At 43.9% G+C, this 22,256-nt stretch overlaps 2 protein-coding genes across 14 annotated transcripts in view; both read left to right on the top strand.

Annotated features, from left to right (window-relative positions):
* Positions 1-11,460, top strand: part of RC3H1 (ring finger and CCCH-type domains 1) — a 62,032-nt gene extending 50,572 nt beyond the window's left edge. For 3 of the 13 annotated variants that reach the window (XM_039726274.1, XM_039726272.1, XM_039726275.1), the window contains 3 exons: positions 1,806-1,976; positions 2,565-2,680; positions 3,656-11,460. In XM_039726274.1, the coding sequence (XP_039582208.1) occupies positions 1,806-1,976; positions 2,565-2,680; positions 3,656-3,809 (441 nt within the window). In that variant the 3' untranslated portion in view covers positions 3,810-11,460. The remainder of the gene's footprint in view (positions 1-1,805; positions 1,977-2,564; positions 2,681-3,655) is intronic. The other 10 variants (XM_039726269.1, XM_039726270.1, XM_039726271.1 and 7 more) reach the window with 6 other exon arrangements.
* Positions 11,461-12,184: 724 nt separating this feature from the next.
* Positions 12,185-21,730, top strand: SERPINC1 (serpin family C member 1). Its single transcript, XM_039726289.1, has 8 exons — positions 12,185-14,462; positions 16,261-16,319; positions 17,528-17,906; positions 19,494-19,709; positions 20,018-20,155; positions 20,243-20,636; positions 20,963-21,027; positions 21,219-21,730. Exons 2-8 carry the CDS (start codon positions 16,294-16,296, stop codon positions 21,390-21,392), a joined length of 1,392 nt encoding a protein of 463 aa, XP_039582223.1. The 5' UTR covers positions 12,185-14,462; positions 16,261-16,293; the 3' UTR covers positions 21,393-21,730.
* Positions 21,731-22,256: the final 526 nt, after the last annotated feature.

Here is a 22,256-nt window from a genome sequence, read left to right on the forward strand (position 1 = left end):
CCTGTGATGCCAGGCATCAGGGCTGTGGTGCAAGTGCCAGCCTTTCTGCTTAGAAGCAGAAAATTCCCTGCAGTCCACATGCACATCAACACCATATTTGAATCTGCAGTCTTTGCTCAGTCTTGTTTGCTGTCATTCTATTTTTCACTCCCCCTCTGTTCAGCTCTACTCAGAGGCAAACTTGGGGTGTAGGAGCCTGTTCATCTTGACTTTACTGCTGTTGGAAATGTCTTATTTTATGTGCAGAAAGCCATGAGCTTCATCTGTTTCATGTTTAGCTTTGTGTTTGTACCTGTTTCTTCCTAAATAGCACAAACCACAAGAGTCAAGAAAGTAAATATGTAATATATTTAGCTTGAAAAATTAAGGCTTAATATGTTATGGCTCTTTGCTTAGAAGAAATGTAGCATAAGGAAAGATGAGATGAAATATTTTGATTTTGTGAGGCAGGAGTAATGTCAAGCCGTAATGAATGAATAGTTTAAGAAAACATCAGTTACTTTTTTCCTCTTAGGAAAAGTCAGTAAATATTTACGAGAAAACTGTTCTAGGTACCTCAGCAACTATTTGTGTTAACATTTTCCCAGAAGAAATTGCTGTAAGTAGTGGATAGCAGCTTCTGCTGAAGCTATGGTTAGTTAAGAACACGTTACAGAGGAGGGTTATTGCAGATTAGTTTAAGAGCTCACAATTAAGTCACAGCAGTAGTTGCAGTAATATGCATTTGTTAGTTACTTGAAACATAGCTTGTGTTCTTGTGCTCTTGTTTGGGAATGAGAGGAGAAAATGTTTTCAATCTTGCATGTCTGCATTTGCCATAATACAAGAGTACTGGAAAGTTGCAAAACCTGTACATGGCCCTCTCTTGTTCATCATTGTGATTGTGTCAGTGTTAAATCCTACAGAGTTGAATGTTGAGCCCTTGGCATAATTTGAATTTTGGCATAGTTGGATATTTTGGCATAATATGAATTTTGCAGAATTAGTTATTTTGATGAAGTACAGCTTTCAGTTTATCTCTCATGTTTAAAGCTGCATGTAGATATAGATATCAAGGAGTCTTCACTGGTTTGCCTGTTACAAGGTTGCATCAATCAATTCACCCAGAGCATGAAGAACTAGATCATTTTGCTTTTGCATTGTATGAGCATTTCTGCTTAAAGACCAGCCAAATGCTGGGTTGTGTGGAGTACAAGATGATGTATTTAAATGCAGATCCCACGCTTGCAGAACTAATTCACAAGTGTTAGCACATTTTTAGAATGGCTGACATGGCTACTGGTTCTAGTAACTTGCAACTTGTGAATGACCATAGTCACTTGCCTCTCTCTATTCCTGTTTCCCAATGTGGGTCAGTAGAGACCTACATATTGACAACTACATCTCAAGATGCTGTGATAATAATTCTGGCTCTGTTGTGCAATTAGATAAATTCTACTGCTGTAAATAAAGCAGCAGACTTGCTTGTCTGCAATTTCTTTTGTTGAACATAGAGCTCAGAAGAGAGTAATGTTTTTGTTCATGGGCTTACTGTAAGTTTTGAGAAGGGAGAGACATATGAAGAAAACACATGCCAATTTATGACAGCAAGAGGTATTTAACACTGCTTGTTTAAAAATTAAAATACTTGGCCTTGTCAAGAGAAACATGTTGAAACTTGCATTGGAAGTGATTTCAATTGGGACATTGTGAAATGTGGCCTTGGTTTTGTAAATGAGCAATACTCTGGAATTATGGCCTTAGAGCTCTCTGTGCTTGGTGTGCTGTGTGCTCAGTTGTGTATGTGCTTGGCTTTATGCATTTAGGCTGTTAGTAACAGGCTGCTGTTGCAGAGAGAGGCGACTACCCTGGCAGGCCAACCACAACCCCCACCCCCACCTCCCAAGTGGCCTGGGATGATCTCAAGTGAACAGCTGAGCTTGGAGCTACACCAGGTGGAAAGGGAAATTGGGAAGAGAACCCGTGAGCTGAGCATGGTGAGTGCTGGGGGGCTGGGAGGCAGAGAGATGCAGTGGAGAGCCATGTACCTGGCTGCAGCCCCTTCACCCTGGCAAACAGGCTCCCTGCTGGATGCTCACAGCTGGAGTCATCCATCTTCCTCTTCACCTCTCTTCTTCAAAACCTCCTGAGGAGTTTCTTGAGTCTTCTTCATGAAGAAGTTCAATGTAGCCTCTTTAAATGTTGTTAATTTGTCACCATTTGAAATAAGCATGGTGTTGACTTTGATGGATACCAAATTGTCTCCAAGGTCACTGTGCCATGAGCTCTATAAACTGCTTTAACATAGGGAACATTGTCTGCAGGTACAGGCTAGTGTTCAGAAGTCTGTGTGCTGTTACAGTCTGTGGCCTTTGCTTGTTGTTACAAGGAGCATCCCTTCCTTTTGGGAAATGCTGTGTCCTGAGAGGATGAGCATATCTAAAAGTCTGGTTTTGTCTCATGGCTTTTGCGGGTTAAACTGTGTGACTGCAATTTACAGGCCTTCTTCATTGTCCCTAAGGCATGAAATCTCCAACTCTTTCAACACACTCTTAAAGAATTTTTCATCTGTTCTTTCTTTAAAGGAGAGCCAGTCTTCACTGGATATGAAAAACAAGCTGGGCACCACTAAACAGACAGAAAATGGACAACTAGAACCACAAAACAAGGTTCCAGCTGAGGACCTTACACTGACATTCAGGTAACACGGGCCTTCAACCTGTCTTTGTGTAACATGAGACACTTCTTCAGGGCCACTCTCCTGTTGAATAAATACCCTTGCCTCACATCAGCTGTGATGAGGAATCACCTACTAGGCAAAGAGAATACAAATCAAGATTTTATAGTGCAAGTATGAATTAAGGACCTCTCTAGCTGTGGAGTAGGTGAGTGGAATAAGACTATATAAATTAATGAAACAGAAGACTTGCAGAGAGGAATCCATCTGGTTAGTATTGGATGATTAGTAGGGAGAAGCAGGAGTTACACAGCCACCACAAAAGAATTCCTTATCTGCTGTTTTGGTTTCAAATAAAAGAAATCTCCCAAATGTGCAAGGTATTCCATCCTGCTAAGGTTTGTGATGTGGATGTTGTCTAGGAAGGCACACACTTTGAAACTAAGTTCACTTTCAGTTGTCAGTAGTGGACTTTTATCTGTGTAGATGCTGGGATTGATTTCAGTTCACATTTAATAGACAGTTGGAATAAGATATTGGTTGGGAATGCTGGAAGTCTCTACAGCAAGTATTTTCAAACAGCCACAAGCACCTATGTGTATTCAGGCCAGCACTGAACAGAGAAGCTTGCATGCCTACATAACTTCATGTGAGCAGTTTGGAATATTAGTATTTATTCAGAATGAGCATTTTCTGAATAAATACAGTATTGCTGATAAAGTCTGTGCCTCCTTTTTAACCACTTCTGGAGTTTTGTGCTGCGCCATCAGATTGTCACCTCCAGAGCAGGAACTAATTTTTCCATGTGGTGCTGTGAAAGTAATGAAATCAAAACAACTCTTTATATTTTTAATATCGGGGGGGAGGGATAAATTCTTTTTAGGTAAGTTAAATATTCTAGAATATGTACACTGAGGTCCTCTTACTTAGAAATAAAGGAAAAATCTCATTAATTGCTTCTTTTCACCCACTTCCTCTTTCTCCTCAACTTCCCTTCAGCAGTGATGTTCCAAATGGATCAGCTTTGACCCAAGAGAACATTGGCCTCCTGTCAAACAATATGGCATCTCTCAGCCTGTCAGAGGACCCCGAGGGAGGAGGAGATGGCCATGACTCCCAGAGAGGGGGAGTGACACCCGCATCTGCTCCATGAAGGAGGCCAGCTCACCCTGGAGTTTCTTCTGCTGGGGTGTTGGCAGCTTCCATCTTGTGTTTTTTTCCAGGGATGATTGGATAAACCCAGGAGCAGCAGTAGTAGCAGAGCAGCAGGTCCAGAGGCAATGTGCACAAACACAACTACTAGAAACAAATCCTGCACATAGTTCACATTAACACATTTTTTAATTAAAAAAATGAAAATTAGCAGTATCTGCAAGCAATTCAAATTAAATTTGTTTTTGTTCTGTGAATGAACTTTATTTTAATAACTTTGGACGCCTTGAATCCCAGGGCTTAAAAAAAAAGATATTATATATATATACTCTGTTTGATTAATTGTATGATCTTAATGAAGTAGGTTTTCTTTTATTTTGGTATTATTACATACCCAGTGCATAATTCCTTATTACCTTACTAAAACAATTTGGCCACTTCCTTGTATGGTTTAAGGGTAAACAAGGAATGAGGGTTGGAGAGTAGCTGTGAATTGCAGTGTCAAAAGATGTGCAGCAAACTTCATGCTTAACACAATTCCTCCCATTGTGGCCAGGAACTTAACCTGAGCTTCTTGCTTAAGTTGCTGAATTTAAACTACAAATGGCAGAGTCTTTGCAAAGGTGTGGTCCTTTTTAAAAGCTGGCATTATTTAAGGTCTGTGTGTTAGAATCTGACACCTGAGTATCAACCTGCAGCTTGTCAGGGCTGCAGTGAATCCACCCTGGATTCCTGTTTCATGGGGGAAGAGTTGCACCAAAGTAGCCACTGAAGGTGCAGCACAGATCTTGCCACAAGTATTGAGAAGTAAACTTTGCCTGATGGATCTAATACTTCTCCAAGTAGACACATGGTGGGCATAGGCCAGAGAAACCATAAGTGTCTTTTGATTATTTTTTTTAGATTAAAGATTTTGTTCTTGCTGCACATTTTTTTACTTTTTTGGCATACACTGAGGTAAGATCCTGCATATGCAGACCTCTTGAGAATGATTTTTCAAGTGCTGCTCCCTCTACCTTCTTGGCCTGTCCTCATTTTTTCTTTCTGGGTTAGACTACTAAGTGGGAAAGCACTGGTTATGTAATAAATTACTGCATTGCTTTGGTTGGGTAAAGCAAGAGTTAATAAATTTTCTTGGGTTTTAGTTTTTTTTTCCTTAACCTTAACTCCTGCTGAGGTTATAGCAACCTTGGGCTAAGCTTTGCATTCATCATACTGTTAAATAAAACAATAGGGGGGTGGGAGGGGATACAGTCTCACTATTGCCTACCAGTAGGAGAGTCCAAACAGAAGACTCTTTTGAGTAGCAATTATTTAATTTGCCCAGTCAAGGCACCGCGTTTATATACTATTTCACATTGAATTTGATTATGCCCTACAGACCTGGCTGGTCAAGGATTTGATACACATATTGGCTTGGGATTCGAGCTTTCTTTTTTATTTAAATAAAAATTTATATATAAATATATATATACATATATACATAGTTATATCTGTATATATATTGGGTATGTTTTAAGAATTTTTTCGCATGAGCGCAGCTGTTGTGATCAAATGTCTGGGAGGTAGAAGCACTGAATGAAAATAAAAACATTTCTCAGCACACCCCCCCACACTTTCCATGTGTCTTAACACAGGTTTATTTCCCTCTTAGTTGAATTTTGGCCTCTTAATTGCCTGGAGTAGTTTGAAGCTTGCTTTTTTCTAACGCCTCTTTTAACTTTTGGCAAAGAATCAACTTTGCACTGAAACAGCTTCATCTCTCCCTGCCCCTCTTCATCTGTATCTCCTACTTGAAGCCAAGCATTCCAGCCACTCCCCTCAGAGCTGAGCAGAAGTGGGGTGATGAAGCTGGGAGCCCATCAGGTCTGTTCCTCCCTTCTCAGCTCTGGGCATGAGGAGGATGAAGGTCTTTTCCTGGCTGCCTGCTTCCAAGTCACCTGGCACAGGCCCTGGGCCCTCTCATCCTTCAGTGCAGAGCACCACCCTCAGGTCAGCCTTCTCTTAATTGGAATTAGTTGGCTCCTTCCTGCTGTGTCTTTATTAACACAGGGAGCTCATCTTAGTCAAGATAATTAGTGCAATATTCTAATCTAGGAGGACAAGCCCAGAATGTGCCTTTTTTTGACTGTAGTAATTGTGGATGTAAAATTAGTTTTCAAAGGTGGTTATGCTAGATTGGACACTACAGATTCATTTGTAATACTAGGAAGAAAATCTAGAGGGGCAAAAACCTCTTTACCTTTTATTTCCTAGTTCCCTCACCAGGTTAGGGATTATTCTTTTCTCCACATTTTCTCCTGGAATTCTTCAGTAAGCACTATTTAAATTGCTGGCCTACATATGAATGCTTCCAAAATCTGTGGATTAGAAGGGGGACCTTACTGGGTTTTTTGTCTCCTGCATCCAGCTCTCTGTGCTGTACTTTGTGCATAACGTCCTTGTTGAGATCAGTGTGTCCAGGTGAATGCCCTGTTTGCCCAAAATTATAGTTTGGCTTGTTAAATAGTTTGCTTAGTATCTACTAACAGTATTGATTTTCGACTTTGTTCCATCCCCTCTTCCTCTTACCTCTTTTCTGCTTTTTTTGCAGAAGTTTAGTTGATTAAACAACTAAAACAGCAAAATACAGTGCATGCTCTTAAGTTTTTTTCTGGAAACTGCACCTTTGTGGAAAAACTGGGAGACCCTGGGGGACAGCTAGCTCTGTATGTAGTGGCAGCATTGATGTTTACAGCTAACAAGCATGAAAATGTCTGGAGTGACTCTGTCTTGCTAAACTCACTCCTGTAGCCCATCATTGTCCCAGTTGTACAGGAATTCTGGCCACCTCAGTGAAATTTGTCTTGGCTACCAAGTGGTTTAGTTCCTTCTGTTGGGCAAGAAGCAGTATTACCATGGTGTCAGGTGCATCCTTTGGTAGGTAGGTTAAGTTTTCTGCTGCACCAGACAGCTCTGGGTTTCAGCCAGATGGACAGCATGGACAAACCTTCAGAATAGGAAGCTTCAAGTGGTAGGTTAAGCTTCAGTGTGTCAGTGATTCAGTCAGTATATAGATGATGTCTGTTTATTCTGTGGTGTTATTTCCCTCCTTCTGTCAACGTCTCATCTGTCTGTCCTGTGACCTAGTTCTTTTTTCTTACTAACAGAAGTTTAAACTTTTTCTTCTGCCCTTCTTGCATGCTGTCCTATTTCAGAGTAGGACTTTTTTTCTGTAGATCAGAGCACCTTTCAGGCTAGCAGCACTTTTATCCCTGTTCTTCTCAAGTTCTTCTCTGTGTAGTTTTTTCTGAGCCGTCTCTCCCCTTTTTGTGTCTCTTTCTCCTGTGACTTGCCCATCCACCCTCCCTGATTGTGTAACAGTGACAGCTTGCTGCCTCAAAACAGAGCATTCAAATGAATTCGCTTAGCCAATAACTTCTGTGAAGTTGCCTTTTCTAATGGTGTTATTACTCAGTGATGCACAAATGTGATATTGCCCCTACTGGTAGGCAAACAGGGGATCTGTATAAACATGGTAAACTGCTGTTTTTCTTTAAAGGAGAGCCAAAGACTTGTGCTTTACACTTTTTTTCCCCTGGTGTAGCCATTTTGATTGTCAGACATTTGTGTAGGGTATTGTGAGTTGACTGTATTATCCTAATAACAATTTCCAGAAGTTAATGATTGTCAAGCCTTGCCCATGCATTGAATTGTGGAAAATCATTCCATTTAGTCATACAATTTGCAATGTACTGAGATATATCTGAGGTGTTGTGATGTGTTTTCAGTCTCTCATGCACTCTCTCAGCTGACTGAATGGCTCATTTAGAGAGGGAGAAGGAAGAAAGAAATGTTATAATCCAAGAAGCCTTGTTTTTAAGTGTTTCTAAATTGAATACTGATTGAAAATTTCTTCAGTTACAGTAAAAGATAAATCTGTGTTACAAATGTGACTGACTTTTAAGTCCACTGGGATGGAAAAGATTTGTGAAACACTAGCATTGCATTAAATTAGATGTGGAAGAACCAAACTTGTGATGATATTGTCTCTTGACAGCATGGACTGAGTAAGGTGGGGCAAATTTTCTATTGGAAAGGGTCAGAAGTGAGGCTTTTATTGATAATACAAGAAAGCTGCTGGCATTTCCCTTCCTTGAGCTACTCAAACTCTCAAGACTTGTTACTAAAGTTTTTAGGTTCAAAGAGGAATCTCTTCAAGTCCAAGTAGCATAAACCTTCATTTCCACTGCCATTTATAATTTTGGACTATAACAAAGCAGACTTACAAGATAGTTATCTGAAAGACCCCCAGTATAAAGTTTCTTTCCTGGACTGGCTCTTTCAGACTTGCTTTTATGGTCCAAGAAATGCCTTGCCAGTGTTCAGGAGGCTCAACAGCAGGGAGTGCCAGCCACCCTCTCTGCTCAAAAATGGGAGAAAAGACCCAAACATACACAGTGTGCAAGCTCTTGTGTTTGTCTCTGTGTGTATGGAGAAGTGGTTTTGGTCCTAGGACAGATAGAACACAGAGCAATGCTGCTGGGGCATGATGTTACCTTCATATGCAAATTTTGTCATCATTCACTTTCCAAAACACAGCCTTCCATTCCTGCCTCCTGATGTTGCTGATTTAAAAAGAACCACAAGAAGTTAGCCTGTCAGCAACTTAATTTCTTCACAATAAATCAATTCCCCAAGGGAAAAAGAAAGCAAGAATTTTTGAGTTGCCTGCATGGTAATGGAGTTATGAACTGGAAAAACATCCACCTTGCTTGAGTAAGTGTAAACTGAATTTCTGAGGAAAATGAAGCAGCTTTTCTAAGCCCATCCTGTAAAGCTATGGGTGGTTGTTATACAGATTATTATTTAGCTCAAATTGATTTGCTCTCAATTCAAATAGACTCTTAAAATGTCAAAAACTTCATTGGGAATTTTCATTTCCACAGTGAACTGTTACCAACTGCATTATGTTCTGTTGGAATGTCAGGGGATGACAAAGACTAGAGTTAATCCTAGTTATGCAACATAAGAAAGGGATTTGGGGAAATGTTATCCCAGCAGTGTCCTTCTACAGTTAACATGTGGCCTTTATTCTTCTGTAGGAAGAAGAGTGTAACTGCTTAGTGTTGTCACAGTCTTCAGAGCACTTCTTGTGATGCAGGTAGAGCCTTGGTTAGCAGAGAAAGGAGAACAAACTTAACATTTATTTTCTTTATAATTTTATTTCCTATTGGCAAGTGTGATATTGTTCCATGGGAAGTGTGGCAAGCAAAGAGGCTGCAGCTTTTTCTGAAATTTCCCAATATAAAGAGTGCATGGCAATGTGGATTTGTCTGCATCAGGAACATCACAGTCATTTCATACTTAAAATATGTGGCCATAATAATCAAAATTGCATTCCTGTAGCTTAGTAATGTGAGTAATTAACTGATCTTTCCCAGGCCATCTTTGCAATTCCAGGGAGTTTGTGTATGATTTTTTGTGCTAATTGCAAGGTGCTCAGCAGTTGGGAGGGTTTAGGTGTCTAACTTCATCCAGCAAGGCGTCTTCCCTTGGATATACTGGTTGGATGTTTTCATATGCCAGGAAACTACTGTTTTGAAGATCTGCAAGTTTTAGGAAAACACAATTGTCCAATTTGGAAAATACAATATTGGGAGAGACAGAAGCAACAGGTAGTGCAGTCTCTGGAAGTAAAAAGCATTAGACATGATGGAATTATATGTGAAATGTATATGGGATAAATGTATCTGTAAGAGGAAAAAAAAATATTATGGAGTATTTGATGCTCAAGAAATTATTTGCTTCTTCATAATGTTAAAAATATTTCGTTAATAGTTCTGTGGCAGACAGTACTCACAAGTCTTTGGCATCCAAACCAGATTGTATATCAGATGGATCCCACAACTGGATGTGTGCACTGACCTCTTTATTTGTAGCTTTTAAAAAAGAAATCTGGCAGCAGCCTTTTAATAATTGCATGAAGCAATCTGAGAGGAAGAAGCAATCCTGTTCCCATCACAGCTGCTGCACAGCTCAATTGGTGCCGTTCATCTGCAGCCTCTGTAAGTGAAGCTGATCAATATGGGCAAAACAAATCACTTGGAGAGTTTCCCCTAATTGTAAGGAGTTCCCATTCCCCCTTTAGCCTCTGCTTGCTGTGTAAGCAGCTTCCATGCTCAAAGGATCTTTCCTTCAAGTCAGCTTAGCAGCTGTTCTGTAGCTTGGCTATTTTTCCATATTTTCTCTAACTGGTAGCGTCGTGTTGAGCTCTTCCCCTCCTTGTATTTGTTGCTATGGGGAGGAAGAGGTGAAGCAGGATGTGTGAGAGGAGGGAGGAAGAATTGTGGGATCTATATGACAGCTCCCACTTATTTGAAATCATCTACTTCCAGTTGTGGGATTTCTCGATATATGATTTTTTTTTGTGGTTTTTGTAAGTCTAATTTTCTTTGATCTTGTTAGTTCCTTACAAGTCTCCCCGAGACATTCTGCAGTCATTATCACCTTTTTGGGTGGAGTTTATTTTATTTTTTTGGGTTGTTTGTTTTGTTTGGTTTTTTAAATAACTTTTTAACATTGGTGCATATATGCTTGGGATAGAGCTCATGTAATTATCCAATCGTATTGATTGTATGTGATTGTGCCCTGCAGAGGTATATTTAACAAAAAATAAAATAAAGGATAGTCTAGGTAATAAAGGAGACCATGAAATTTGTTGAGTCAGGTTATGAACTATTTCTTAAATTTATATAGGATACAAGATAAGTGAAATTCCATCTGCTGTTCTCATGAATCAGTGCTAAACAAAATATCATTCATTCTCTCCTTGTGTTTTTCCTTGCTTCTCCTTCTGCTGTTTTCTTCCTTTCCTGTTTCTCTTTCCCATAAACAAAAAATCTCAATCCATCCTGGGAGTGGCTGACTCTGGGTTGATAATGTGGATATTTATTGTTTGTAACTATCAAAACATTCACAGTAGGAGTAGAGATGAAGTAGAATGTATGAGAAGAATTCCATAAATTGAATTCTTTGCAAGTTCAGAGGAATTATGAAGTTTTGTACATGCAGGCCTGGCCATGGGGGAGGTGTTCAGAGGTACATGGGGAATTGCTGTGTCTTTTCCAGGAAAGGTTAGATGCTTTGCTACCTCTTGGGAAAAGTGAGATAACAAAAGGAGTGGAAGAAAATTCTCTATATCCAACTCCCTGTGTCTTTACTCCTACAATATACTTTTTAGTCTTGAAAGAAAAACATTCTAGGTACTCTGCTGAATTAGGACAGAATGTATTGAAGGAGGCAAAAGATCCAGAGATTTGAAAATCAGTATTGGTCTTCTTTATTTAATTCTCAAACCTATAGAGCTAACGGTGTCAATTTGTGTGAAAGAACAAGGGAGTGGAGACCTACTGTACATGCACAGCAGTTACATAGAAAAAAACATATTGAAATGCTAGTCCTTCTTGCTTTTTCACCTTGCTTTTCTCCCTCTTTCTCCCTGACTCCACCTTGCTCTCACAGAATGTCTAAGGGTCCTTTGAGCTGCAGATTGAACAAAAAAAAGTGGAAAAGTGATTCACTATGTGGTTTGTAAATAGATGGAAGTGTCTATAAGGTCTTACCTGTTTTTCTGTCAGCATTTATATTAAGTGATAAATTAATGAAGAACACTTTGAAGTATCTCTTGTTTTCTGTCTGCGATGACTGTACATTCTTCCAAATTTTATGTGAGATGTAAGTCTGTTGGACCATCTGAGTAAGATTTTCACCAGCTCAAGGTGTGTGTTCTGTGCTGGGCTGGAGCATAAGAGATGCCAAATAGCAGAGAAGCCACATGTCTCCTGGGTTTGGTGTGATGTCTTCTAACTTCACCTGCAGACAAAATAGGTCCTTCACCTGTTCACCAGAGGTGAACAAGAAAAGATACTCAAAATAATCAGGTTTTTTTAATTGCTCAGAGTGTACATATTTTAAAAGCAAACTAGACCCTTCAGAGCAAGCATTTGTCTAATGTTGAGCCTGATTTGGAACTTGCCTTAAAGTGAAAGTAAGTTTTGCTCCACAGTCTGCTTTGTGGTTTTTAGTCTTCTCCTTTCACACCTTTTTGTGGTCTTTAACAAGTCATTGTCTATAAATCTGAAACTGGATGAAGCTGCTGCTTCACTGAAGAACTGTTCCTGCTACTCCAGGGCAAGCAGAGCCTTCTCCAAGTTCTGTGCTCATTACTATTGTCCTCATTATTCTTGAGCCATGGATCATGGTAAGGTGTGTTTTGCTGGGCTGAAGCCCATCACTGCTCATTATTAGGCCTCCTGCCCCTGGAGTTTGTGCTCATTACTATTGTCCTCATTATTCTTGAGCCTGGGCACCATGGATCATGGTAAGGTGTGTTTTGCTGGGCTGAAGCCCATCACTGCTCATTATTAGGCCTCCTCACACCTGCACACTTACTTGCTAGATGAGTTAAAGCATTCAGTTCCTATAAAGAAATTGTATTTAGTGGGAAATCCAGCAGAAGACTATGTTTCAGTTGGTGATGGTTTCCTTACCCTTTCTCCCACTAGTCTGAGGATTCAGGGTTCTCAAGTAGTGACTCACTTCAGAAGGAAAAAAAAAAAAAAGAGCTGGATTCCAGTAATGGCTGGCTTTTAAATGGAAGATCTGAAGCATAAGAGTCAGATCCCTCTGGAAGGAAGTGGTGGATGCTCTGCATCAAGAGAGATTGGAGGAAACTTGCTGAGTTTCTTTATGTGGAAAAGAGAGGAGACCAGGCTCAAGTGGATGGTACCTGCTGGAATTTTTTCCCATTTGGATATGGAAAGCAGGATAGAAAGAATCTTGAAAAGGCTGGCTCATGAGATCCCTTGAGCCCATCTTGCTCTGTGAGTGCAAGAGTCATTTTCCCTGTGCCTATCCATGAAACTCAACAGTGAACACCCAAAGCAGAAAACAAAAGGTAATTTATGTTTCTCCTCGCCAATCTGGTATGTTTAAGGACTGGTTCTTTCCAGCTAGGATGTGTTCAATTGTTTCTGTAACATTCTTTCTAACTGTGAACTCCAAGTCCTTCAGGACTAAAAATGTGGGAGAGACTAAAACCAAAGCATGGTGCTTCATCTATCTTGCCACAGGCTGCCAGGCTTTGGTGCTTGATGGTTTTGAGCCTCTGATCTTTGCTTTGGGTCTGGGAGCAGCAGCTTTGGGAGACAAACAGCCCCTATATTAGAGCAAAGAAGGCATCTAAAAGTTTGGATTAAGACAGTGGCCATCTTGGCTGCTTCCTGGATAGCTCTGCTGGGTTGTTGCTTGGAGCTAAACCAACCATAAATGATCATTTACATGCTGCATTCAAAAGATAGATTTAGTCAGCTGCCCTAGAATAAGTGCCTTGGGAGCTCTGTGGGGTGTGCATGGTTGTTTGCTTTTGGTTTTACTGCTTTGAACTGCCTTTGAGCACTGGGTAAATGGAAACCTGTGCTTGGATGTCTGCATGGGTATGGAGCATCCCTAATCTGAAAACCCTGGGATTTGTGAGCATATCAGTTACCTCAAAAATTAAACCAGCAGCCGCCTGAAGTAACAAGGTACAATATGCGAGTCCTTCCTGTCTCATGGAGGACATTTTTCACAGTACCCTTAAATTTATCTCCACAATCTCTGTCCCATTTAATTGTCCCATACTGATACAGTAAAGTCTTTTACTTAACTCAAACCAGTTTGCAATTGCATTTTCCATTAAAGGAAAATGTTCCTCTCACTGGAGGCTCAGCACCTGATGAGCCAACCTGCTCCTGGGATTTGAAATTCAGAGGGCAATGGTGCAGGATTTGTAGAGCAGCTGCATCCTGGGTCAGAGATGGTGTTTAGTCCTCTGCCTTGTGAATCTGGACAGGAGTTGGGGGAGCTGCTGTTAATCCTCAGCTTTCCAGCTGTGCAAGGGAAAGGTCACGGAATCACAGAATATCCTGGACTGGAAGGCACCCACCAGGATCACAGGGTCCAACTCCTGGCCCTGCACAGACACTCCAGCAATCTCACCCTGTGCCTGAAAGTGTTGTCCCAGTGCTCCTGGAGCTCTGGCAGCCTTGGGGCTGTGCCCATTCCCTGGGGAGCCTGTTCCAGGTGAGTGTGTTTAAAATGGGATGTATTTGAAACTGCAGAATGTGAAGTGGGGCAATTTCTCCCAACCTGTCTGTTCAGGAAATGGGGAACAGGTGATAGCCTTGGGACAGATGGGGAAAACATTTTGCTTAGCTACGAGATCCCAAAACTAGATCTGCAAATAGCTTTATATAATTTTTACTCAAACTCTTGAAGGGTTTGAGGTTTTTCTCATGGGTTAAGCAGTTCATTTTCTGTTGGTAAAAACTGAGGGCATGTGGCACTCATGTGTGGTAGGTGGTCAAACTCTCCCTTGTCAGATTGAACTTTAAAACCTTTTTCAAACTAAACATTGCCTCTTTTTTTCCTACTCTTTGCTTAACCTTCAGCAGCTGGTCATCAGCCTTTGGCCTTAGCATCCTACTCCCCTCCCACCATCCCCTGCTGCTGTCTCAGCTCTGTTTGAGCACAGAAATCCAGTGGGAAAACAGCTTTGGGCTCAAGCAAGACTGTTCCCTCAAAAATTTGCATTTACCTCCTAAAAGCAGAAGGCTGGAGGTACAAGGGGCAGGTAAGAGAAACAGATTGCACACATCTTTCATTGTTATTTAATTCCTTGAAACAGCTCCTTTTCCCTTGGTAGAAGCCTATGAGTTTTAGCTGCTGCCAGAATGGCTTTTTGCTTTATTAGAGAGAGTCCTCCACCCTAGGTGTCATGAAGGCTAAATTGTCAGGCTTGACTTAGCCTGCAGCAATCATGGTGTGGAGGGCACTTAATGAAATCAGGAAGCCCTGAGTAATTGCTGGCTGCAAAAGAACACTGCTGGCTTGCTTTGGACTCTGGTTTTGGGGTGTGAGACAGTGGGGGAGGTTTCTCAAGAGCCTAAATTAATCTCAAAATGGTTTGAGCTATTTTACATTAGCTGGGCTGTGTAGCACAGTGTGTGAGTGCTGTGGGACATTCCCACCACTACCAGTAGCCCCAGTAGGCTCAGTAGGGTGAGTGCTGGGGCTCTGTAAGCCCAGTTAATCATCCTGTCCTGCAGCCATGGAAGGGTGGGATGGAAATGGTGTGTGCTGGTGAGAGCCCATCCGTGTTGCACAGCAGCCAAGGGCTCAGGGAGTTTCTCCATGCTTCCCCAGAGCCTTCTGATTTTGAGCTGAATCAGCAACTTCTTTCTTGGCTTTCTGCACTTTTTGTTCCTTCACCCTTGTAAGAACCTTTTCTAATTTCTACATTCCCCCTTGCCAGTAATCCTTTTCAGCCAGTGCTGCTGTGGGAATATTTTTGGCATCTTTCCAGGTTGACACATGTCAGTGCTCAGAGGAAAAGGGAGCATTTAAAAGCTGTAGGGGGAGGAGGAGTGGGTTTTGGCCAAATGCTATGACAAAGAGCTGGTCTAAGAAACAGCAGGGGCTCATGCCTGTAAGAAACAAGATTGGATGTGTCAGAGGCTGGGTCAACCTTAATGGATGGTAAAGTAGATTTAGGGTGTTAGCATAAAGTTGTGTATCTTCCCTGAATTGGTGGAGTCAGGGCTTTACTGCAGAGTGAAAACAGGGAGTCTTTCTCATTTAATGAGGACAGGGTGAGGATGGAGGTGCCCTCCCCACTCTTGTGCTTTGGCCTTTAAATATGAGATTAGATTAGCAGCACTTTGTGTGATGGCAAACACCTTGAGCTGCTTCTGGCTTGACAGGCAGGGTCAGGACATGGCTTTCCCTGGAGGTGAGTGGAGTGACAGGGCAGGGACCATGGTGAGGTTGTCCTTTCCATGGTGGGACTGGCCACAAGAGTGTCCGTGCTGCTGGAGCTGCAGGACCAAGTGTGAGTGAGGGAGGGCTGCTGCAGGCAGTGCAGGGCTCTGCTCTGGCCCCAGGATTGCAGAACTCTGGAGTGTGTCTGGCTTTTGTTGCTGGCTGACTTTTCCTGTGGGATTGAAAGCTTCAGAAGAACAGCACTTCCTGGAGTATTTTCAATTGTCTTAATATTTTTCCTTTCTCTTGGCCTGGTTGTTGATTTTTTGGTTTTGATTGGTTAACTTCCCTCCCTTTTTAGATTTTTTTTTCCCTTTGTGGTGTTGCATCTGTCCTAAACCTTTTGCAAGGTGATCTCTGTGTCATTACCAGCGAGAGCGGTGGCCATGGCCTGAGAGAGTCCCTCTTGTTTTGCTGTGCTATCACACAGCCTTGGGCTCCAGACAGTCTTGGTACCAGATGAGGTAATTTCTCTTTTTGCAGAGGAACTGGAGCACAGGTGAAGTCATTGGCCAAGAGCCAAAGAGCCTGGGGAGGGGGTTGTGGAAGAACCCAGAGGTGTCCTTCATTCCAGATCAGCCTTTGAGCCTGTTCCCATTTTCCTCTGACAGGTGCTGGCCCACTAGCCCTGGAAGATCACAGACATGGAGGTCACCAGTGTTAAATGCAGGTGACTTCTAATTTAGTTTCTCAGAAGTGCTTGGTAGCCATGGATGGCAGTGAGTATGTGAAGGCAGGCAGAGACTTACCTAACTTAGACACATGTTTGAAAAAGTGCCCTGTAGCAGGCAAGACCTGGGCAGGCTGCCAGCCCCTCCCAGTAGTTGTTTCCCAAACTGTTGTGGCTGTGGTGCTTGAGCTTCCTCCCACGGGGTACATAAACAAAGCAGTCATGCAAAGGGCATCAGAACCAGTGTGCAGGCCCTGGGGTGGCTCATGAGGCCTTGCTGCCAGAGCTGGTGGATGATGGGGTTTAGGAGGAAATTGTTCCCTGTGAGAGTGGGCGGGCCCTGGCACAGGGTGCCCAGAGAAGCTGTGGCTGCCCCATCCCTGGCAGTGTCCAAGGCCAGGTAAAACAGGGCTTGGAACAACCTGGGATAATGAAGGTGTCCCTTCCTGTGGGAAGGGGTGCAACCAGATGATATTTAAGGTTCTTTTTAACTGAAACCATTCTGAGGTTCAGTGTGCTTTAGCAAAGGGGGAAATACAAATTATCTTTTGTTGGAAGATTTTTAGAGAACTGCCTTTGCTGGAACACATTGATTACCACTGGCCTGCACTCTTTAGGTACCAAGGACAACCAGTTTGCATTGAGGTGGTATGAACTTTGAACAGGAATTGGTGTGATGCATCAGCTACACCATACATGCTTATAAAGTACATTTTTTGGGAATTAGAGATGCTTAGTCCACAGAGGGACCAACTTCCTTGGAGCTGGGCCAACTTATCATCTTTCTTCTCTGCCATGGTGTCTCCTACATCAGTAGCTGAAAAGTACTGTAAGGCTGAGGTGAGCCAGGCAGGGTCCTTACACTGTAGCCACCTCACTGGCCAGTGGGGAGGACTCAAAAGTTCAAATCATCCATTTTGGTACAAACTTGAAGCAGTTGAGCCTGCTGCTTAAAAAAGAGGGGCCCCAGGTCACTGAGAAAACACTGGTTTCAGTGTACTGCTTCTAACAGCATTGTGTGCTCACAGGCAAGCTTGTCCTTTCCTCCTGCTTGTCCTTGTTTGTCCTGCAGATGCAGAGCAAAATGATGACAGGAGGGGACTGTGGGGCTGTCACCACTGTGGTGCTGGCTGGAAGGGGCCGGGGGCCGTGGCAGCAGCCAGGTTTCCCAGACAGGCCGTGTGTCTGAGCTCTCTCTCTGGTTCCAGGACCATGCATCTGTTCCTGCTGTGCCTGCTCAGTGTCTGGGGGCTGGCTGCCCCGGAGCACTACGCCGTGGAAGACATCTGCACCGCCAAGCCCCGCGACATCCGCGTGAACCCCATCTGCATCTACCGCAACCCGGAGAAGAAGCCCCAGGAGGGGGAGGGACAAGAGCCAGCAAAGGACAAGCTCCCGGAGTCCACCAACCCCCGCGTCTGGGAGCTGTCAAAAGCCAACTCTCGGTTTGCTGTCGTCTTCTACAAGTACCTGGCTGACTCCAAGGACAATGGGGAAAATATCTTCATGTCACCCCTCAGCATTTCCACAGCCTTCGCCATGACCAAGCTTGGAGCCTGTGGCAGCACCCTCCAGCAGCTCATGGAGGTTGGTGGAGATTCCTCAGCCTTTTCCCATAGCAGGTCTGAAAGACAGGAAAGGTGATCATGGCTAATGGCTGCTCTCAGGGTCTCAGGATTTCTCTTGGGGAGGAAATCCCAAGTTGGAAGGACCTTAAAATTCATCTTGTTCCACTCTGCCGTGGGCGGGGACACCTTCCACTAGACCAGGTTGCTCCAAGCCCTGTATTTGGATTTGTTTAGATCCCAGCTCTTTCCCCTTACTCTCTATTTGGATCCAGCATTCCTGGGTTTGAGAGGTTAGTTTTTATCTGGAGGAAAGGAAGCCCATTTGGAAGGTGAGGGAAGGGAATGGCAACAGTTTGCTTCTTGCAGATTCAGCTAAGCTTTTCCTTATGTAAAAAGTAGGAAAAGCCATGGTATCAATTCCTGCTGGCAGAGGAACTTTTTCACATTCCTTCTCTCTTCCTTGGGACAAAAATCAGACACATGGGAGACCTTGCAGTCCACCTGACTTCCAGGGCAGGGAAGCCTGTATATGGGGAGCCTCTCCCTCTACCTGTATACTCAGGGGATAGTTCTCATCCCAGACTAAGAGGTAATTCTGAGTTCTGGCTCTTCCATGCAGCTAATTTAACTCCCTGCCTGTCCTAGCACCCTTCTCAATGTCAGACCCACTCACCTGCCATGTGGGGTTTGATGCTGCCCATACCTTTTTCTGCAATGGGAGACCTCAGCCCAGAGCAGCCTTTCTCCCTGCAATGAGGAGGTGTGGATCAAAGCCCTCTCTTGCTGTCCTTACAAATCCTACCTCTGGAACAAATAATGTTGCTGGTCTCCTGTCATTATCCACACAGCCTGAGTGGAGCAGCTATAACCACATCTCCAAAATCTTCACTTGTGTGCTCCCCTCTGGGCAGCCCTTCCCACTGGAAGGGGAACCTTCTCCATTGAGCCACCCACACCTGCACTCCTAACCCCCCTTTTCCCTATGAAACAGCTGGGAACACCAGGAATACCTTACAAGAAACAGTGCCAAAGGAGGTTCATAAAGAGCAATGTGCTGTGGGATTTTCTGTGCCTTAAAGCCCTGAGGTTGGATAGCAGTAGACAAATCATAATTGTCCTTCCAGCTGGCAGCTGGGAACAGATTAAAAAATTCCCTGTGCTGCAAAAATCTACCCTCAAAATGATGACTACATATTCCCATTCCCTGTAAAAATAGATAAGATGTGCCAGAAGTACTCAACAGGCCATGAGAATTCCTCCTGGGAAAGAGCAGCCTTTAGCATTTTCATAGGAGGGTTTAGCACATGTGAGTCCTCCCATGACCTGATATGACCCAAGAGCTGCTTCTAGGCCCTGTGGGTGCAGTGCTCATCTCTGGGGTGTGGTAAGGGGTTATGAACACCATGTTCATTTTAACAGCACTTAAAGGTCTTGGGCTGGCAATGTGTTGATTTTCCATAGATTTGGGTTCCCACACATGGAGGGTGAAGCTCTGAGGGCCTGCAGATTTGTTGCTGTTGAGGCAAAGGCTGCACCACCATTTCCTCTGGGGCCCAGGAGCACAAGAGCCTTCTCATGGATTCCCTTTGCTGTTTGGCTTGTCCAGGTCTTTCGATTTGACACCATTTCAGAGAAGACATCAGATCAGATCCATTTCTTCTTTGCCAAGCTGAACTGCCGCCTTTACAAGAAAGCAAACAAATCCTCAGAGCTGGTATCAGCCAACCGTCTCTTCGGGGAGAAATCTTTGGTCTTTAATGAGACTTACCAGAACATCAGTGAGATCGTTTATGGAGCAAAACTCTGGCCCTTGAACTTCAAAGTGAGTTTGACCTGCTCAGGATTTTGCTTTTTTTGTTTGGTTCCACCCCCTCATCCCCAATCCATCCCTGTGTTTTGCTCAGAAGTGCTCTGCTCTGGGTGTGTGAGACACCAGTGAAAGCAACAGGGAATCTGGGATGCAGCTTCTCTTACTTCAGCTCACCTTAACCACAGCCATGTCCCCACTCGTCATACCTAAGCTGCTTGTCCTCCCCCAGCACATACCCTTGTGAGCCTGTCTCCTGCAGAAAGGGTACAAAGAGGGGTTTAAAACCCTTGGCTTAACCTTTTGTTGGTCTCTTCCTTTAGGAGAAGCCAGAACTTTCCAGGCAGATCATAAATGAGTGGGTGGCTAACAAGACAGAGAAGCGCATTACAGAAGTGATCCCAGAAAATGGCATTGATGATCTCACTGTCTTGGTCCTGGTCAACACCATTTATTTTAAGGTAACAAAAGCTAACAGAACTAGGGAGCAGCACACTTCCCTGGAGGAGACATGGTGCTCATGTTTGTTTTCCCTGTCTCCTTTTTAGGGGCACTGGAAATCACAGTTCCCAGCTCCAAACACAAAACTGGATGTATTTCATAAAGCCAACAGTCAGACCTGCCAAGTCCCAACTATGTACCAGGAGTCCAAATTCCACTACGCATTCATCCCCCAGGACAAAGTCCAGGTGCTGGAGCTGCCTTACAAAGGGGACGATATCACGATGCTGCTGGTCCTGCCCAGTGCTGGGACACCCCTGGAGGAGGTGGAGCGAAACCTGACATCGGAGAAGCTGCAGGGCTGGATAGATTCCATGAAGGAGATGTCTCTCTTCGTCTACCTCCCTCGCTTCCGCGTCGAGGACAGCTTCAGTGTCAAGGAAAAGCTGAGGAAAATGGGGCTGGAAGATCTCTTCAGTCCAGAAAATGCCAGACTCCCAGGTGAGATGTGCAGGGTAGAGGTGAGGGGCAGCCATTCCTCCCTAGGCAGGGCAGTAGGTGCAGCAGCACATGAGGAACAAGCACAAGAAAGCATTGATGTGTTGCAGGGAGTTAATCCAGTGATGGATTCTCTGATGAAGTCCCACCATGGACACTCAGCCCTGCTCTGCATTGAAGACATGGCAGTTTAGCAGTCAGTTGGACATGAAAGAGGATGTTTTTGTTGTAGAGCAGCCATGCCTTCTGCCTGATCCCAGGATGGGAATGTGTTCTTTCTTGAGCTGTCTCTAAACTCAGTTTCACCTTTGTATATTTTTGTATTTCAGGTATCATTGCAGAGGGCCGCACAGACCTGTACGTGTCTGAAGCTTTCCACAAAGCCTTCCTTGAGGTGAGCCTTGTTTTGCTTTTAAAAACAATATTAAATGAAAAAAATAGTTCTGAACCTACAGTGTTCACTTCTCAGCAGTCTGGGGCTTTGGAGGGAGGCTGCTCTGTGTTCTGTGGAGGTGAAGGAGGGTGAGCCCTCTGCATGCTGCATATTGCCTCTATTTTAATCCCATCTTGTCTCTTGGCTGGCAGGTGAATGAAGAAGGCAGCGAGGCCTCAGCTGCTACAGCAGTCACCATCTCTGGCCGTTCCTTCCCTATGAACAGAAAAATCTTCAATGCCAACAGGCCCTTCCTGCTTTTCATCCGGGAAGCTGCCCTCAACTCCATCATCTTCATGGGCAGGATAGCTGATCCCTGCTCCTAAAGGGGCTGGTAGGGCCTCACTTCTCCCTCCTCTGCCTCGGGAAAAGGGGAGGTGGGGTATTGCCACAAAGTGTGGGCTGCTCCTGGGGTGGTTGGTCTTTCTGTTTGGTGCCAGCTGCAGGGAGGGACTGCATCCAGCTGGGCTGTCCCTGCTCCTCCCTGCCATGTCAGGTGAGGGGCTCACAGGTCACCTCACTGTCCTGTCCTTTGTGGCAAGGAAAGCTGAATTTCATCTGGTACCAGTATTTTGGTGGCACCCAAGTCCAGCATTGCTGTCCTTCCTGTGCCCAACCCTCTGTAACTCTGATCACTTGGTTCATTAAAACCTATAGATCTGTATGTAACAGACTGCTCTCTGAATGCACAGCTTACACTGAGCCACTTCCTAGACTTATTTAAATTCTTCTTTTCCAACAAATGGGGCTCCACACCAGAAAGGTGAGTGGGGCAGCAGCAGCCATGAAACTTGTGCTGGCTGGGCAAGGAACAGCCTTCTGCAGCTCCGTGTGGGTGGAAGAGCTGCCAAAAGCTGTGCCCTGCTTGCCAGCAGCTCTGGGGTGTCCTGTGTGCCCAAGAGCTGAGAGTCACTAGTGGCAGCCTTGAACAGCCGAGGCTTTGAAATTCTTTTTGATTGCTAAGACTTCATCTAACAGTTACTGTAGCAGCAGTGCCCATGAACCACGACAGTGCCCAGGTAAGGAAACCAGTACCTGCAGCTTTAATAAAAATAATTTATTTCACCTGCAAGTTTACTCCAGGAGCTGAGGTCTCCTGGCCTGCTGCCAGTGAAATAGCCACCTCTGTAAAGGCTTCTCTTGGCAGGAACTGCTAGAGCAGCCAAGCAGTGAGGGAGTTAACTTGGATA

Source organism: Passer montanus, unplaced genomic scaffold, assembly GCF_014805655.1.
Source record: "Passer montanus isolate IOZ18808 unplaced genomic scaffold, ASM1480565v1 scaffold58, whole genome shotgun sequence".
Classification (NCBI taxonomy): Eukaryota; Metazoa; Chordata; class Aves; order Passeriformes; family Passeridae; genus Passer; species Passer montanus.

Bases quoted from the DNA above. Each gene is read 5' to 3' on its own strand.
- SERPINC1 (XM_039726289.1), top strand. From the start codon at position 16,294: ATGGAGGTCACCAGTGTTAAATGCAG. The intron at 16,320-17,527 runs GTGACTTCTAAT...CTCTGGTTCCAG, and splicing joins GTCACCAGTGTTAAATGCAG to GACCATGCATCTGTTCCTGC. The intron at 21,028-21,218 runs GTGAGCCTTGTT...CTTGGCTGGCAG, and splicing joins TCCACAAAGCCTTCCTTGAG to GTGAATGAAGAAGGCAGCGA.